Source organism: Saccopteryx bilineata, chromosome 4 (assembly GCF_036850765.1).
Source record: "Saccopteryx bilineata isolate mSacBil1 chromosome 4, mSacBil1_pri_phased_curated, whole genome shotgun sequence".
In the NCBI taxonomy this organism is placed as follows: domain Eukaryota; kingdom Metazoa; phylum Chordata; class Mammalia; order Chiroptera; family Emballonuridae; genus Saccopteryx; species Saccopteryx bilineata.
Window position 1 is genome coordinate 297,926,418 of NC_089493.1, and position 17,987 is coordinate 297,944,404.

The 17,987-nt window shown below is 51.0% G+C and overlaps 2 protein-coding genes across 4 annotated transcripts in view; one reads left to right on the top strand and one right to left on the bottom strand.

Annotated features, from left to right (window-relative positions):
* LOC136334981 (acyl-coenzyme A synthetase ACSM3, mitochondrial-like) overlaps positions 1-11,513 on the bottom strand; it is a 25,113-nt gene extending 13,600 nt beyond the window's left edge. The window contains exons 1-6 of one of the 3 annotated variants that reach the window (XM_066275945.1): positions 11,379-11,506; positions 6,191-6,362; positions 5,386-5,683; positions 4,093-4,345; positions 3,265-3,475; positions 724-931 (exon numbers count right to left, since the gene is read on the bottom strand). In XM_066275945.1, the coding sequence (XP_066132042.1) occupies positions 724-931; positions 3,265-3,475; positions 4,093-4,311 (638 nt within the window). In that variant the 5' untranslated portion in view covers positions 4,312-4,345; positions 5,386-5,683; positions 6,191-6,362; positions 11,379-11,506. Of the gene's footprint in view, positions 1-723; positions 932-3,264; positions 3,476-4,092; positions 4,346-5,385; positions 5,684-6,190; positions 6,363-11,378 lie in introns of all 3 variants that reach the window. The other 2 variants (XM_066275944.1, XM_066275946.1) reach the window with 2 other exon arrangements.
* Positions 11,184-17,781, top strand: THUMPD1 (THUMP domain containing 1). Its single transcript, XM_066275947.1, has 4 exons — positions 11,184-11,463; positions 13,101-13,275; positions 14,943-15,191; positions 17,198-17,781. The coding sequence occupies exons 1-4, from the start codon at positions 11,230-11,232 to the stop codon at positions 17,593-17,595; spliced, it is 1,056 nt and encodes a 351-aa protein (XP_066132044.1). The 5' UTR covers positions 11,184-11,229; the 3' UTR covers positions 17,596-17,781.
* The last annotated feature ends 206 nt before the right edge of the window (positions 17,782-17,987 follow it).

A 17,987-nucleotide genomic window follows, 5' to 3' on the forward strand; every position in this document is an offset into this window, starting at 1 on the left:
TGTTTGTTCCAGACGGAATTTGCTGCCAACCTAAAGTGAAGAGACAGTCGTGACCCCGAAGCCCTGCAGAGCAGGCTGGGGCCTCAGAGTCACGGAGCTTTTGTGATCATCTCATCAAGGGAGCGGAGAGAAGTGTTGCTGTCAGCAAAGGACTTGTACAGCCCACCCAGAAGGGACTGTGGCCGGTTTTCCTGGGAGACGCTAACAGCTCTGTGGATGATGCTGGGTTGCTCTGACATCCTGCTGCCCCAGGTACCGGGGGCCCTCTTTAAAGATGGCCCCACCCAAGGTCCGGACTCCTCTCGAGGCTGACCAGGATGGGGCCTCGAGGAGCTATCCGCCCTCCAGAGGACTCAGGGGGTCGACCGAGGGCTTTCTCAGGAGGACACAGACCAGTTTCTTCCTCTGCCCAATCCCACGTCTTTTTTAGCCTTCCTTCAGAGATGCTGAGGCCACCAGAACTCCTTAATAAACTTCTTATACCACTAATGTCTGTCTCAGGTTCTGCTTCCTGGGGGACCCCAACCTATAAACCTATAAAAAAAACAGAACAAAACACGCCCGCTCCTTCCTGCCTCAGAGCCTGGCACGATCAGTGTGGCGATCGATTGTCACCGGCTGTCCCCCTGGACCTCCTGTGCTTATTTTCATGTTCCGGATGACAGTGCTCCCAGGTTGCCTGTCCTCGGGGGAGGCTGTCCTGTGGCAGGGACGGGTACTCACTTCATCATCTCCGTGACAGGCCCCCACCCGGCCCTGGGGCTCTGAGACACAATGAGCTTGGAGTGCAGGTGTTCGCACTGAGACGCCACGGCGTCCACTGCTGGGGCGACGGCCTCGTTGGTGATGACGCACTTGGCTCTGGAAGACCGCAGCCTGTACTGGATGTCCTTCCGGGTCAGCTGAGTGGTGCCTGAGATTAAAACGGTGCCTAAAAGGAGGAGAAAAGAAACCACGTCCAGTAGGAAGGGTGGCCTCATCCTGTGAGCGAGGGTCACGCAGATGAACTCCCGTACATCCTGTAAGTCCTCAGAACGGGTTCCTCCGTGTCCCCGGCAAGGTATCTGTCTGTCTGCCCTTCCTCATCCTGCTTTTTGCTTTTCATGGGATCCCAAAACTATGACCCCTTTGCCCTAAAAAACGAAAGGATATTAAATGTGGGATAATGATCTTCTATATCTGAAGACCACTGGTAACCTTCAGCTTCAAGAGGGCTTCGATGGGACAGTCTGTTAATACCCAGTGTTTACCTGAGTGCCAGGTGCTCCTCTAAGTGTTTTCCGTATTTTAAGTCATTTAATCCCCACACAAAAAAACCCAAACCCACAAAAGCTATGAATAACTTTACCCAAGGTCACGGAAGCACCAGGTGGCCGTGCAGGGACCGAAGCCTGCAGCCTGACCCCAGGGCTGCACAGGGGACCACTTCACCCGGTGCCCCCCCCAAAATGTGCGTGATTGTTTTATGCCTTCTTCCCAGAGGGGAGCTTGAAACAGAAAGCACTTGGATTGGGAACATCGGGGTGGAATTACTCGAGGAGGTGACAAGAGCTGAGACTTGGAAGTCTCATAATAGTGTCCCACGTGGTCAGGTGTGAGGAGGAGGCTTCCCAAGCCAAGGGGACAGCGAGCATACAAGCTGGGAGACGGGAAAGGTCACAGACCTCACTGGACACGTCTGCTAAGGGCTGGAGGGTGAGGACATGAGAGCAAGAAGGGGAAGACGGCTAAAGAGGTTCAGAGGTTTGTCTGGGAGGCAACGGGGAGTTAAATAAAGCCAAGCTCTGCGCGGGTAGCTCGGTTGGTTGAAGTGTCATCTTGCTATGCCAAGGTTGCGGGTTCAATTCCTGGGCACGGCACACACAAGAATCAACCAGTGAATGGACAAAGAAGTGGAACAGCAGACCAGTGTTTCTCTCTCTGTGTCTCTCTAACCTCAATACAGAAAAAAAATTTTTTTTAATAAAAAGTACACTGACTATGGAAGATGTATTTGATGGGGGAGGCAGTGGGCACATACAAGAATTAGGGAAACAATTGGGGAAATCCTTTCAAGAAATGGTAGATTTGTGAAGGAAGGCAATGAACCCGGGAGAAAGGGGGACTCTGGGGGCATTCAGGAGGTCAAGTTGATAAGGTGCAGAAACTGATTAAAGAGGAGGAGTCCCAGCCTAACCAGGGAGTGGTGCAGCGGATGCAGAGGACCCAAGTATGAAACCCCAAGGTTGCCGGCTTGAGCCCGGGCTTATCTGTTTTGAGCAAGGCTCACCTGCTTGAGCCCAAGGTCACTGGCTTGAGCAAGGGGTCACTGGCTCTGCTGTAGCCCCCCCCGCCCGTCAAGGCCCATATGAGAAAGCAATCAGTGAACAACTAAGGTGCTGCAACGAAGAATTGATGCTTCTCATCTTTCTCCCTTCCTGTCTGTCCCTATCTGTTCCTCTCTCTGCCTCTGTCACAAAAAAAGAAAAAAGAAAAAGAAAAAATGAGGAGTCCCAGATGTCTGGCTTAAGGCAACAGATGGATGGCAGTTCATCCTGAGAGGAATATGGCATGCTACAGGAGCTGGCGTGGGTTCTGTGTGTGTGTGTGTGTGTGACAGAGACAGAGAGAGACACAGAGAGGGACAGACGGACAGGAAGGGAGAGAGATGAGAAGCATCAATTCTTCGTTGCAGCACCTTAGTTGTTCACTGATTGCTTTCTCATATGTGCCTTGACGGGGGGGGGGGGGACTATAGCAGAGCCAGTGACCCTTTGCTCAAACCAAATGAGCCCGCGCTCAAGCTGGCAACCTCGGGGTTTCGAACCTGGGTCCTCCACGTCTCAGTCCGACGCTCTATCCACTGCGCCACCGCCTGGTCAGACTGGGGTGGGTTCTTTGAATTTGTGGTTGAACTGAGTTTCAGATGACCATGCTGTAAGATACAAAGGTATTCAGTGGTTGAATGGCGTTTACTTAATAAAGCCATTGCATTTGGAAAAACCCAACTCCTAGTTTAGGTTAAAATATATATATATATATATCTCACAAAAATTAAAGGATATTTTATCGCTTCATGTTCATTTTGAAATATCCCCTAATTTCTGTGAGATGTATATATGGCGTATTTCCAACATATTCCTAAGGTTCCTAAGAATAGTAGCTCTCTTGTGGTGAGTTCCTCAAGTCATTTACCCAAATGCATGCTTCAGAATTACTTAGGTGATTTGGAAAATCTCCTACCCAGCCTCCTTTGAACACGATCAGAGTTCAAACACGACTAACCTGTCCGCATGCAGGCGACATTTGCGAGCCACCACTCTGGGACTCGGGGCAGAATCACAAGGACTCGGTCTCCCCGGTGCAAGGCACAGGCTTCTGTGAGTATGTTGGCAAATTTCCTGGACAAAGATCCCAGCTCCTCAAAACTCCATCTCACTTCCCCTCCGTCTCCACTCACCCACCAGAAGGCCGGATTGGAAGGTCTCTTTCCAGTCTGAAGAAAAGACGATGGTCACGGGCGTAAAGGGAGTTAGTTATTCAGCTAAAGTCTAGTTTTCATGGACGAAAAACGGAACATTTTCTCCCAAGCGGATGCACGGGCCGTTCGTGGGGACACACGGGTATTTGGAAATAACTCGGGAGCCGTCATTTCTGGACGTTGGGAGCCAGCCTCGCCCTCCCTCCAGCACCTGGTCACTCCTGGTTCACGCCGACGGTTAGAAGGCTCGTGACCCTTTACACGTCCCTCACTGCCGTGTCTGTGCTCACTCCCTGAGTCACTCTTCCCTCTACTCCTTTTTGTTCTTTTTAAAAAAAAACAAAAAAAACGAACCTATAATCCTACAGCTTTCTCACCATAGGCTTTCTAACTGTGGAACTATGAACATTCTGAGCCAGACAATACTTTGCTGTGGGGGGAATGAATGTCCTTTGCATTTTGGATTTGCATATTTAACAACCTGCTTGGCCTTGATCCATAAGCACACACCCTCCCCCCAAGTCATGGCAACAAAATGGCCTCCAGATGTTGCCAGATGCTCCCTGGCAGCGGTGTGTGTGTGTGTGCGCGCGCTCCCAGTTGGGAATGGTAGACTGGCCCTTGCTCCGTACCTTCTCCTTGTTGGTCCATTGGTCCAGGACGTCTTTAGCAAAGTTGAAATACTCTGGAACCTCCAGTTTAAACTCTTGTTTCATGGACTCATAGTTGGAAAAATTCTGAGGGGTCACTGTTCTGTAAGCTTTATGCAACACCCTCGTCGAACCAGGAAGGGCTAGGCACCGAAAACGCCTGGAACGAAGTAATATCCTCATGGTGGCAAGAGATGGCATCAGTCGTGTTGGACGTTTTAGCACCCAAGACGTCCTGTGGAGACCGAGTCATAGAAAAGACAAGCAAAGGGCCTGTGTTGACCTCTGCCCTGAAGGCAGCAACACCCAAAGTAGCGAAGCTTCAATATATTAATACATCAGCAGCAGCAGCAGCATTTTCATAGTATCATTTTCTGAGCACTAAGTTCCAAACACTTTGCTCAGTGTTCTATTTGTACAAAATTTATCATTAATCATCAGAATAAACCTGTGAAGCAGATAGCATGATCGTCTCTGTTTACAGACAGAGAAAATGACTAGTAAGAGGTTGTTCAGTCAGCAGAGGAGGCCATCATGAAATACCACAGACTGGGGGCTTCAAGAACAGATGTGTAACCCTCACAGTCCCAGAGCTGGAAGGTCCGAGGTCGAGGGGCAGAGAGGGGTCCTTTCACTTCTTCTTTCCCGATATGGGTGCCTTTTATTTCTCTCTCTCGCTGATCGCCCTGGCTGAGACTTCCAGCACTAGTTGAACAGGAATGGAGAGAGCAGGCAGCCTTGTCTTGTTCCTGATCTTAGAGGAAAAACCTTCATTTTCTCGCCATTTAGTATGATCCTGGCTGGTGGTTTGTCATATATGACCTTTATTATGTTGAGGTACTTTCCTTCTGTACACATTTTATTGAGTGTTTTCAACATAAATGGATGTTGTATCTTATGGAATGCCTTTTCTGCATCTGTGGGTAGGATCACATGATGTTTGTCCCTTGTTGTGTTGATGTGGCGTGCTACATCGGTTGATCTGTGTATGTTGAGCCATCCCTGTGCTCCTGGAATGCATCCCGCCACCTCATAGAAAACGCTACCACGAGGCCCCAGTAATGAAACCAGCGCAGCGCTGGCATAGACACAGACACACAGATCCGTGGAACAGACTGTGGAGTCCAGAAATACACCCTAGATGGTCAGCTGATACATGGTAAAGGAGGCAAGAACATACAGTGGGTAAAGTCAGTGTATTCCATAAATGGTTTGGGGGAAATTGGACAGATACGTGCAAAAAAGAGAAAAAGAACAAAGAAACTAGAGTCTGACCTTTGGTGGTGCAGTAGAAAAGGGGTCAACCTGGAATGCTGAGGTCACCAGTTCAAGACCTCAGGCTTGTCCGGTCAAGGCACATACGAGAAGCAACTGCAGCCTGACCAGGCCGTGGTGCAGTGGATAAAGCTTCAGACCGGGATGCAGAGGACCCAAGTTTGAAACCTTAGGTTCACCGACTTCAGTGTGGGCTCATACGGCTTCGACGCAGGCTCACCAGCTTGAGTGCAGGGTCGCTGGCTTGAAGCCCAAGGTCGTTGGTTTGAGCAAGGGGTCACTCGCTCTGCTGTAGCCCCTGGTCAAGGCACATATGAGAAAGCAATCAATGAACAACTAAGGTGCCACAATGAAGAACTGGTGCTTCTCCTCTCTCTCCCTTCCTGTCTGTCTGTCCCTGTCTGTCCCTCTGTCTCTGTCACACACACAAAAGAAGCAACTGCAAGTCCCTGCCTCCCCCCGCCTTTCCCTCTCTTTCCTCTCTCTAAAATAAATAAATAAAATCTGTAAAAAAACCTAGACCACCTTTTCTTACAACACATACAAAAATAAACTCAAAATGGATTAAAGATTTGAATTTAAGACTCAAAATCATAGAAAACATCGGTAGTAAAATCTCGACCATTTCTCTTAGCAATATTTCTTTTTCTCAGCAACATTTTTTATGACATATCTTTTCCAGCAAAGGAAACAAAAGAAACCATCAACGAAATGCAAAGACAAACCACTGGATGGGGGAATATATTTGCCAATGATACACTGGACAAGGGATTAATATCCAAATTTATAAGGAACTCAGTCTGACCTGTGGTGGCGCAGTGGATAAAGCGTCGACCTAGAAATGCTGAGGTCGCCGGTTCGAAACCCTGGGCTTGCCTGGTCAAGGCACATATGGGAGTTGATGCTTCCAGCTCCTCCCCCTCTCTGTCTCTTCTCTCTCTTCTCTCTCTCTCTCTCTCTGTCTCTCCCTCTCCTCTCTAAAAAATGAATAAATAAAAAAATTAAAAAAATATATAAAGAACTCAGACAACACCAGAAAAACAAACAATACAATTCAAAATTAGGCAGGGGATCTGAACAGACACTTCTCCCAAGAGGACATACAGGTGGCCAATAGACATTCTAAAAGATACTCAACTGTCACTAGTCATCAGAGCAACGCAGAACACAGCCGCAAGTAGATACCACCTCACACCTGTCAGAACGGCTGTCATCGTGAGTGCTGGCGAGGGTGTGGAGAAAAGGGAACCCTGGTTCCCTGCTGGTGGGAATGCAGTTTGCTGCGGCCACCGTGGAAAACACCTCAGAGTTACCTCAAAAACTTAAAAATGGAATGGCCTTATAACCTAGCGAGTCCACTTCTGCATATTGGGCTGAAGAAACAGAAAGCACTAATTCAGAAAGGTACAGGCACCCTTCTGCTCACTGCAGCATTGTTTACAAAAGCTAAGATAGCGAAGCAACCCAAGTGCCCGTTAATAGACGAGTGGATAAAAAAAGTGGTGGAATATTACCTGGCACTAAAAAAAATAAAATAAAATCTTACCTTTTTTGACATCGTGGATGGGCCTAGAGAGTATTATGCTAAGTGAAATAAATCAGACAAAGACAAATACCATATGATTTCATCTGCATGAGGATTACAAAAAAAAACCCATAGAAACAAAACAGAACAAAAACTGACTCGTAGACACAGGACAAACTGTGGGTCGGAGCGGGAGGAGTTGAGAGGGTGGGTGGAAAAGGTGAAGGGATGAAGAAGGACCATTTTTTTTTCTTATTAAATGAGAGGAGGGGAGGCAGAGAGACAGACTCCTGATTGTGCCCTGACCAGGATCCACCTGACATGCCCACTAGGGGGCGATGCTCTGCCCATCTGGGCCGTTGCTTCATTGCTCAGCAACCAAGCTCTTCTTAGAGCCTGAGTCAGAGGCCTTGGAGCCATCCCCAGCACCCGGGCCAACTTGGCTGTGGGAGGGGAAGAGAGAGACAGAGAGGAAGGAGAGGGGGAGGGGTGGAGAAGCAGATGGGCGCTTCTCCTGTGTGCCCTGGCCGGAAATCAAACCCACACGCCAGGCCAACACTCTACCTCTGAGTCAACCAACCAGGGCCGTACATTTTTACTTTTATCTGGATACCAACTTCTAAGGTCCTGGTGCTGGAAGGCAGTGGCTGGGCAACTGGAACTTAGAGAGATTCTGTGAGAGATCTGCCCCTTCTGGCTCGCCGGGCGTGGTTTAGTGGGGTTAGGACTTGGGTGCACTTTCTTTCTTCTTAACCTTTTCCTTTATTACCGTTTCTCGTGCTACCTCAATTCAAACACATTTCTTTTAATCATTAATACGGACTTCGCATGATGCTAGGCACTGAAGATGGAAGAAGAAATACGAGCGTTTTCACCAGCTCTTTCTATGCTCCCTGACCCCAGAGCGACACCAGCATCATGGGGACTGTGCTTCCCGAGCAGGGACCTCCGAAACCTGTGCTCGGTCTCCACCAATGACGCCTCAGAAAGTAGAGGCTGCGCTCAATACAGAGGTAAGTAAGCCTGGTGGCCGTGGCCAGGCAGGTTCACGCTGGATCCGGGCAGACAGTAAAGGAACTGTGGAGCCAAAAAAAAATGGTGGGCCGTTTATTAGTCTTGCAACAGCGGAGGAGCAAGCAGGCAGAGGAGAAAAACTGCTTCTCCCTCTCAGGGCTGACGAGCAAACAGACTGAGGGGTGAGGGGGCTCCTTCTCCGCAAACAACAGTAAAAAAATGACCCCTCCCAATGCAGCAGGTGTCCCAGTGGAGCCCCAGCTCCATGTCGATCAGGGGTCCCCTATTCGACTTCCCCGCGCAGTGGGACACTCCTGCTTATCAGCAGGGCTGGCAGCCTCTTCGAGACTGCTCTTGAGGCGGCTGTGAGGATGCTACTGATAAGTGCCCACACCAACTGCCACCGGAGGAAAGACACGACCGACACACAACTTAGTTGCAATAATCACGCAGGCAGTTTATTACTCACAGATCCTATGGCGTGCCTGGGCACAGCTTAAGGGGGGCCCGTGGGCGTGCTCCTCTCGGCTGGCTTTGGTCAGAGCTCAGAGCGCTATGGAGACAGTCCACATCAACGCTGGAGTCTGGGCGACTACCTCAGCAGGGGCCCCTCAGCTTTAGTACCTTCTCTGGCCAACGCCTTCTAACAGGTGTCAATCTACAGGATGATCACCTCAAACCACCTTTTTGGGAGTTCCTCGCAGGGAGCCCCTTTTATGTTAATCTACTGCAGGGGTCGGGAAACTTTTTGGCTGAGAGAGCCATGAACGCCACATATTTTAAAATGTAATTCTGTAAGAGCCATACAACGACCCGTGTACTTTACGCATTATCCAATAAAAATCTGGTGTTGTCCCGGAGGACAGCTGTGATCGGCTCCAGCCACCCGCAACCATGAACAGGAGCGGTAGGAAATGAATGGATTGTAATACATGAGAATGTTTTATATTTTTAACGTTATTATTTTTTTTATTAAAGAGTTGTCTGCGAGCCAGATGCAGCCATCAAAAGAGCCACGTCTGGCTCGCGAGCTATAGGTTCCTGAACCCTGGTCTACTGAAATGTTACATCAAGCCACTTTTAAGATGTTACTAGGGAAGCCTCCTGTCTGTCAACCCACAGTTGTGACATCAAGCCACTTCTCAGCTATATGTAACCACACACACACTGAGCCCTGCACAAAAGACAGTCTGTTTATCATATCTGTACACGCTATTTTAATTTTTATCCAGCCAGCATAATTTCATTTAATTTCCTTAATTGCTTTTAATATTATATCCTAATTATTTTTATACATCTTCCATATTTTTCTATATATTTAATTACTATAACCTTTTATTACTGTAACAGCAGGAAATCTGCAACCTATAGTCTGCCCCCTGAGGGCAAGCCCTGGAGCCTTACATAGACTATAAACTCGTGGTGCTGCCCCATGCTCATGCAACAATCAAGCAAAGTACAAGCAAGCAAGCCTAACACACTTGTTTGCCCAACAAGGTACAAGCAAAAAAAAAAAAAAAAAAAAAAAAAAAAAATCAGTGTTAACACTTCTGGAAAGACTGGCAGATCTGAGGTTGGAATCCAAAGTGAAGAATGTGTCTTTCTGCACAAATCCAGGGCAGCTGCAACAGTAATGCACCAAAATGTTGCCATCCTGTGTTATAACATCAGTGTGAAGAATTGGATACAGACAATATTTCTGGTACCAATATAAATATATGTTACATGTTGAAATGTTTCCATAGATACAATGTCATATTTAAGAAGTTTGGTTAAATTTCTTTTTATTTTTATATTTCCCATGGTGACAATCAGGTTTTTGACTTCAGTGAGTACTTGTGTCCTGTTTGTGTCCTGTTTTCCTTTGCACTTCTGGGGTCCTGCAATAGGTGTATTAAAAGGAAGTCTTGGCCATGGCTGGCTGGCTCAGTGGTAGAGCGTCAGCCTGGCATGTGGAAGTCCTGGGTTTGATTCTAGTAGGTCAGGGCACACAGGAGAAGCGACCATCTGCTTTTCCAACCTCCCTCCCTCCCTCTCTCTCTTTGCCTCCCACAGCCATGGCTCAGTTGGAGCAAGTTGGCCCCTGGCACTGAGGACGGCTCCATGGCCTTGGCCTCAGGATCTAACATAGTTCAGTTGCCAAGCAAAGCCTCAGATGGGCAGAGCATCGCCCCCTAGCGGGCTTGCCCATGGACCTGGTAAGGGCACGTGTGGGAATCTCTCTCTCTGCCTCTGTGGTTCTCACTTAAGGAAAAAAAAACAAAACAAAACAAAAAAGAAGTCTATATGCACATTACAATAGGAGCACAAAATAAGTAGGAGGGTTTGGGAGGCCCCACTGACTTCTAAGAGGCATCATCGGCCTAGGCCCTGACCGGTGGCTCAGTGCATCAAGTGTGGACGCCACATATGGGCCTCTGGGTTCAATTCCTGGTCAGGACACACAGAACCAGGGACCGTCTGCTTCTCTCCCTCTCCCCCTTCTCTCCCTCTTCTCCTCCCACAGCCAGAGGCTCATTGGTTCCAGCGTGACCCCCTGGGGGTGGGTACCCCTGAACCCGGCCCCAGATGGGGTTGCCAGGTGGATATCCTGGTCAGGGTGCATGCAGGAGTCTGCCTCACTATCTCCCAGCTAGAAAAAAAAACCCCAACAAATACACACAACACAAACAAAAAGAAGCATTGGCCTAGAGGGGCCATGTGAGAATCACAATGGTGAGTATGAAGCGTGTCTGCTTTGCTAACAGTTTCAACCTCCGTCTCTAGGGCGACTGCGGGCCCCTGGGTGCTTAATCCGCATTAGCTGAGCCCACCAAGGCCCGTGGCCAAGGAGCGGAGCAGGACGCGGGCCCCCTGGAGGACCAGCATCCAGTGCAGTGCACAGGCCCCCTCCGCCCGCAGACCGCTCCTCCGGGAGGAAGCGCCTGTCAATCCTGGGGAGGGGCGCCCTGGCCAGATGGCGCAGTGGTTAGAGCGTTGTCCTGGAGAACAGAGGTTGCCAGTTCAATCCCTGGTCAGGGCACATACAGGGCAAGACTAATGTTCCTGTCTCTCTCTCTCTCCCCCCACTTCCTCTCTCTAAAATCAATTTTAAAAAAATCCTCACGAGGGGAGAGGCAGGGCCGACCCCGCGCACCTCTGCAGGCCTGAATGCGACTGGCTTTAGGACCCGGAGCAGCAGGGCGGGCGGGCGAGGTGCGGGGGGCGTGGAGACCCTCGCGCGCGCCTGACGTCAGCAGCCCGCGCCAGCAGCAGAGCGGCGACGCGCAGAGGCGCACGTGTGGTCGCGCCGCGCCGCCAGCACCATGGCGAGCCCGGTCCAGCAGTCCCCTCAAGGCGGTGGCGGCGGGAAGCGCAAGGTCAAGGCCCAGTACCTGCAGGCCAAGCGCGCTCGGCGCTGCGAAGGCGGCGGGCCCCGGCAGCTGGAACCCGGGCTGCAGGGCATTCTCATTACCTGCAACATGAACGAGCGCAAGTGCGTGGAGGAGGCCTACAGCCTGCTCAACGAGTACGGCGACGCCTTGTACGGGCCGGAGAAGGTACGGACCCCGGGGGCCGCCCTGCTGGTCGGCTGGCGAGGCCGAAGGCCGCCCGCCCCCAGGCGCATGCGCGAGCGGCGTGCGGCGTGCGGCGCGGGGCGTGGCCCAGCCGGGGGCGTGGCCTAGCCGGGCGTGGCCTCGCCTGCGCTCTGGCACCTTCGCCTTGTCCGGTATCCCTGGCGACCCTGGGCAGGAGACGCTCCCACGTGGCGGTCTTTCCGGCCCTTCTTCCAGTGTCTGTATAAGTGCTCACCAGAACTAGGGAGTATTTCAAAATGACTAGGAAGGGATTTAAAAAAAAAGAAGCATTTGATTTTTTTTTTTTTTTTTACATGAAACAAGAACATCAGAAACGCAGAGAACAGGTCAGAGAAAGTTGTTCGATGACGCAGAGGAGCTGCCAAACCAGCTTTCAGTTCATTGGTGACAATGCGCTCTAACAGCAGGCGGAAAGTGCTGCTGGGTGGAGGGTCTGCCCGGTCCCTGACCCCCTACCTTTTGTGAGCAGTGTGGATGACTTCCTGTGGCCTGGAAGTTGTGTGTCTGAGGCTTTTTTCCAGAACACTGACTTCTTAAGGACAGGCTTGGGACGTCATGTGGAGGGCGACTCGGAGGGTTAAGTAAGGAGGTTCAGGAGATGGCCCGCGTTCCTGAGAAGCAAACTTCATTGGTCCTCGTGGGTTTTGCCATATGCTACCACTGTCTGAGCACCCTGCCTGTCTGCAGGCGTTTCTCCCAAGCAGCATCTCTGAAATAGTGGGGCATTAGTTCTAGTTTCTCAAATGCCCATAAAAATACATGTTCAAAGTAAAAGCTTCCGCGCCAGTACTCCGTCAAAGCTAATGGTCCGCGTCGCAGTTTGCTGATGGTTCTAAGCTTGGTTTAGGATTTGGACTAACACACTTACAGGCTTCCCAAGAATTAAATGAAGGAAGGAGGGTTAGTTAGTACAGAGGGGATTTGAACCTAGGTACTGGCTCTGGGGCTTGGCTAGGGGCACGTTATTTAATTCTGCTGAGCTCGATTAAAAAAGAATAATGATAGTACTTCTTAAAGTTAGCTAGAATTCGCTTATGTACATAGAATACATCCTGATATATATAGTAAAAAGGTCCAAAAGTATGTTCACTTGTTATTAGTGCCTGGTTGGCAACTGTATGGATGGGGCGGATAACTGGGCATCAGGGGCTTGTCCTGTCCACACTGGTACCAAGAGCAGCTTGTGGAACTGTCTCTGCTCCCTCTTCCTCAGCACAGCAGAGGAGTGAGAGCTTTTAATTCCCTATTTGGTCTGACCTCACCAAAAGGAGAGTGTCGACAGGCACAAAGATTCAAAAGAGGAGATGAGTGAAGGATCCACCCTGGAAGGATTTTATCTGGTGGGCACATTTCCCTCCGTCCTGGACTGTCACAGTGCTCTCTGAAAAGTTTCAGAGTATATGCACCCCAGTCTGTCTGAGGAACACCCGTCTTCCTTATCCTCTCGGAGGGAGTGATGTCCAGGTCACCTCATAAAAAGCTTCGCTGTTCATTTTGAGCTCTCTGCCTCCGGGAGTTTCATCTCTAGGTTGTGACAGCTTTTCACGTGTGCTGTTCCTGCTGTTACGGCATTCCTACCCACTCGTTTGTGCCAACAGTTTACAGACGAGGGTGAGCCGCCCGCTGGGAGCGAGGAAGAGGACGATGACGTGGAGGCTGCCTTGAAGAAGGAAGTGGGGGACATCAAAGCGTCCACGGAGATGCGGCTGAGAAGGTTCCAGTCCGTGGAGAGCGGAGCCAACAACGTGGTCTTCATCAGAACACTTGGGATAGGTGTGTCTGACCAGTGTTCCTTACGGTGACTGATGCTCTGCTAGCTGGCTGTCTCCCCCTCTGTGGGTAGAGAACACTTGGGATAGGTGTGTCTGACCGGTGTTCCTTACGGTGACTGATGCCCTGCTAGCTGGCTGTCTCCCCCTCTGTGGGTAGAGAACACTTGGGATAGGTGTGTCTGACCAGTGTTCCTTACGGTGACTGATGCTCTGCTAGCTGGCTGTCTCCCCCTCTGTGGGTAGAGAACACTTGGGATAGGTGTGTCTGACCGGTGTTCCTTACGGTGACTGATGCCCTGCCAGCTGGCTGTCTCCCCCTCACAGAGAACACTTGGGATAGGTGTGTCTGACCAGTGTTCCTTACGGTGACTGATGCTCTGCTAGCTGGCTGTCTCCCCCTCTGTGGGTAGAGAACACTTGGGATAGGTGTGTCTGACCAGTGTTCCTTACGGTGACTGATGCTCTGCTAGCTGGCTGTCTCCCCCTCTGTGGGTAGAGAACACTTGGGATAGGTGTGTCTGACCGGTGTTCCTTACGGTGACTGATGCCCTGCCAGCTGGCTGTCTCCCCCTCACAGAGAACACTTGGGATAGGTGTGTCTGACCAGTGTTCCTTACGGTGACTGATGCCCTGCCAGCTGGCTGTCTCCCCCTCACAGAGAACACTGCCCACAGTGGCTTCGTGGTTGTGACCAGTATTATGGTTACTGATGCCCTGCTAGCTGGCTGTCTCCCCCTCACAGAGAACACTGCCCACAGTGGCTTCGTGGTGTGGCCCCGTTGATTACCACGTGTGATCACAGCCTCTCCACACGGTCTCCACACTAGGCTTACAGAGAGGTGGAGTGGGTGGTAGACATAGCGTTGACTTAGGAGTGAAAAAACATAGTTTTGCCACTATCTTTGTATATAACTTACAGTACAACAGTGCGTGTTCTGTCTCAAAGGACCAGCGCCCTCAGCTCCATCCGATTGGGAATGGCTTCAGACTTGAGAGACTAGAGTCCTGACAGGGTCAAATCTTTTGATTTTTCAAAAAGAAATTGGAAATCTGGAGAAGTTTCTGGATTATTAAAATGCAGTTGACTAATTTAACAGTATTAAAAAGCTCTGAGCAGCCCCATTTAGACTTGTATGTGATCGGGGTGTGACCTACATCATGACCTTGTGCAGTTCCTCGTTTAGGGCTCCTTCAAGGGCTCAGTTCTGGTTTCTGTAAAACTTAGCTAATGGTTAAATCTTTTTAAGTGACTTGCAGATTCTTGTTTCTGTAAAAAAATAATGTATAATTTAATGTTTGTTACTTTGATAGTTGTCATTGTTACAGAAAAACAACAATATGGTATTGTCATGGGTAAGTTACAAAAATGTAACTCCAGTTTTTGTTAACAGTTGTTTTCAGTGAAAGCGGTAATGATGTTGAAGAGTTAAAATATTAGAGTATTAATACAAACGTAGTAGGTAGGCACTGAAAAAATATTAGTTGGAAAACATGGTTGGCTAGCCTTATTTAAAGTGAAAAGGAATGATTTCTTCTACTCTCTTGTGTATTTAAGTCACTGCCGGTGAAAGTTCACGTTAGAGTGTCTGCAGAGGCTTTAAAATGTCTGAGGGCTTACATTCTAACTCGTTTCTTCTGTGCTGACCTTGATTTTTCTTTCCCTTCTAGAACCCGAGAGATTGGTACACCATATTCTCCAAGATATGCACAAAACCAAAAAGAAGAAAACCCGTGTCATTCTGCGAATGCTGCCCGTCTCGGGCACATGCAAGGCTTTCCTAGAAGACATGAAGAAATACGCAGAAACGTTTCTGGAACCCTGGTTTAAAGCTCCAAACAAAGGAACATTTCAGATTGTGTACAAAGCTCGAAATAACAGTCACGTCAATAGAGAGGAAGTTATCAAAGAAGTGGCCGGTATGTTTCTTGGTTATTATTTTACATTGGTTACAACAGGAAAGAAATACTTGTTTTTTGGTTGATTCTTTTTTTTTTTAATTTTTATTTTATTTATTAATTTTAGAGAGGAGAGAGAGAGGGAGACAGAGAGAGAGAGAGAGAGAGAGGAGAGAGAGACCAGGGGGGAGGAGCTGGAAGCATCAACTCCCATATGTGCCTTGACCAGGCAAGCCCAGGGTTTCGAACCGGCGACCTCAGCATTTCCAGGTCGAGGCTTTATCCACTGCGCCACCACGGGTCGGGCAGGAAATACTTGTTTTCTAAGAATAGTTTTTAAGGAACCTGCACACTGTTTTCCAGCGTGATTGCACCAATCCGCATTTCCACCGACGGTGTGCAGTAGACAGGTGCACAGAGAAGCTGGGTGCGTTTGCACAGTGGAGCACTGCTTGGCCATAAAAAAAGGATGACATCTTCCCTTTTTGCGACACCATGGATAGATCTAGCTGGTATTACGCTAAGTGAAATAAGTTGGAAATAAAAGGACAAATACAGTATCCTATAATTTCACTTAACGTGGAACCTAGAGAACAGCAAACAATGAAGAAGACGCGTAGGCGCAGAGCAGACAGAGCTGACGGTGGAGGGAGGTGGAGCGCAGGTGGAGGGAGGTGGAGGGAGGTGGAGGGAGGTGGAGGGAGGTGGAGCGCGGGTGGAGGGAGGTGGAGGGAGGTGGAGGGAGGTGGAGGGAGGTGGAGGGAGGTGGAGCGCGGGTGGAGGGAGGTGGAGGGAGGTGGAGGGAGGTGGAGCGCGGGTGGAGGGAGGTGGAGGGAGGTGGAGGGAGGTGGAGCGCGGGTGGAGGGAGGTGGAGGGAGGTGGAGCGCGGGTGGAGGGAGGTGGAGGGAGGTGGAGCGCGGGTGGAGGGAGGTGGAGGGAGGTGGAGGGAGGTGGAGGGAGTGGAGGGAGGTGGAGCGCGGTGGAGGGAGGTGGAGGGAGGTGGAGCGCGGGTGGAGGGAGGTGGAGCGCGGGTGGAGGGAGGTGGAGGGAGTGGAGGGAGGTGGAGGGAGGTGGAGGGAGGTGGAGGGAGGTGGAGCGCGGGTGGAGGGAGGTGGAGCGCGGGTGGAGGGAGGTGGAGGGAGGTGGAGGGAGGTGGAGCGCGGGTGGAGGGAGGTGGAGGGAGGTGGAGCGCGGGTGGAGGGAGGTGGAGGGAGGTGGAGCGCAGGTGGAGCGCGGGTGGAGCGCGGGTGGAGCGCGGGTGGAGGGAGGTGGAGTGTGGGTGCGCCAGGTGGAGGGACTGGACAGGAGAGACTGGTGGTGAAGGCGAGCCACGGAGCTTAGATCCCAGCACAGGGAGTGTGGTGAGGAGCATCGTGGTAACTGTGTACCGGTCGGCGGGGACAGGGGGCCACTCTGCAGAATACATCCTGTCAGAGCACTGTGCTGTACACCTGAGACTAACACAGAACAACACGGAAGAGTAAAGCGAAACTGAAAAATAAAATAAAAGTTTTTAAAAACAATTTTGTAAAGGTTCAGTTAAGGGCTTCCAGTTTTGAGCATAGAGCAAATATATTAAGATGTCTTTAAAGTAATATCAGGCCCTGGCTGGGTGGCTCAGCTGCCCAGAGCATGGCCCCAGCACTCTGGTTGGGGTGGGACTCCCAGCCCAGCACACACAAGAGTCAAACAGTGACGGCGTGAGTCAGAACAGTGAGTCAGTGTGTTTCTCTCTCTGTCTTTGTGTCTGTCTGTCTCTCTCTCTAAAATCAATTGAAACATAATATCCACCCACTACTGACTTTAGTAGGTTGGATACGAGATTTTCTGTTAAGACATTTAGGTTTTTTCCCCAACCAAGATTAAGTTTTTCTTTGGGGGGAAAAGTGCTCTTCAGGATACTTGACTGAGGTCTCGGTAGCAGAGTGAATGGTGTGTGTTTTGTTCTAACAAGTCCCAGACGGAAGGAGATGCGCGGTCACGCCCCACGACACCTTCTGAGCCCGTTCCCCCTCTTCCCGTGACAGGAGTGGTGGGCAGCCTCAATTCGGAGAACAGAGTGGATCTCAGCAGCCCGCAGTACACGGTGGTGGTGGAGATCATCAAGGCTGTCTGCTGCCTGGCCGTGGTGCAGGACTACGTGCTGTTCAGAAAGTACAACCTGCAGGAGGTGGTGAAGGGCGCCCCGGACCCGCGCCCGCGCCCCCCCAGGCCGGCTGCGCGGGCGGAGAACGGCGCGGAGGCTCCGCCGGGAGCTGGAGACGGGTCGAGTCCAGAAGACCCGGCCGGAGGAAACGGTCACCGGCCAGAGCCGCCCGAGAGTGCGGAGCTGGGGCCCGCAGACCCTGCGTCCCGGGCCCCGGGGCTGCGGGGAGACTGTGCCAACCCGGAAGGGTCCGAGTCCGGAGAAAACGACCTCTCCTAGGGGGGTTCCCAGCTGGGGTTCCGCGGGCGGGCGCTGGGGCTCCCCGTAAACTTGTTACTGGAAATTTTGTTTTTGAACTTCTCCTGCGGCCGGGCCGCCCCGTGCTCACAGTGGGGACGGTTTCCTTAGAGACGGTTTCAGCCCCGCGTGGCAGCGCGGTAGGTCCACGTGCAGTGAGGCCCTGGGAGGGACGGTGACCGCTGCTGGGGGCGGGGGAGTGTGGGAGGAGGGGGCGTGGTGGGGTCTCCCTCTAGCGCCTTGGCCCGCCAGCTGCTCCTAGCTGCCTGCTGGCCAACGGGGGCGGACCGTGCTGTAAACTAGGCACAACCTTCCAGCCTTCGGGGAAGTTTCCACTTGGGGGTTTTGTGCGTGGCGGCTCCGCTGAATCCTGC

Coding starts and splice junctions, on each gene's coding strand:
- THUMPD1 (XM_066275947.1), top strand. CDS start 11,230: ATGGCGAGCCCGGTCCAGCAGTCCCCTCAAGGCGGTGGCGGCGGGAAG. Junction 11,464..13,100: donor CCTTGTACGGGCCGGAGAAG/GTACGGACCCCG, acceptor TTGTGCCAACAG/TTTACAGACGAGGGTGAGCC. Junction 13,276..14,942: donor CATCAGAACACTTGGGATAG/GTGTGTCTGACC, acceptor TTTCCCTTCTAG/AACCCGAGAGATTGGTACAC.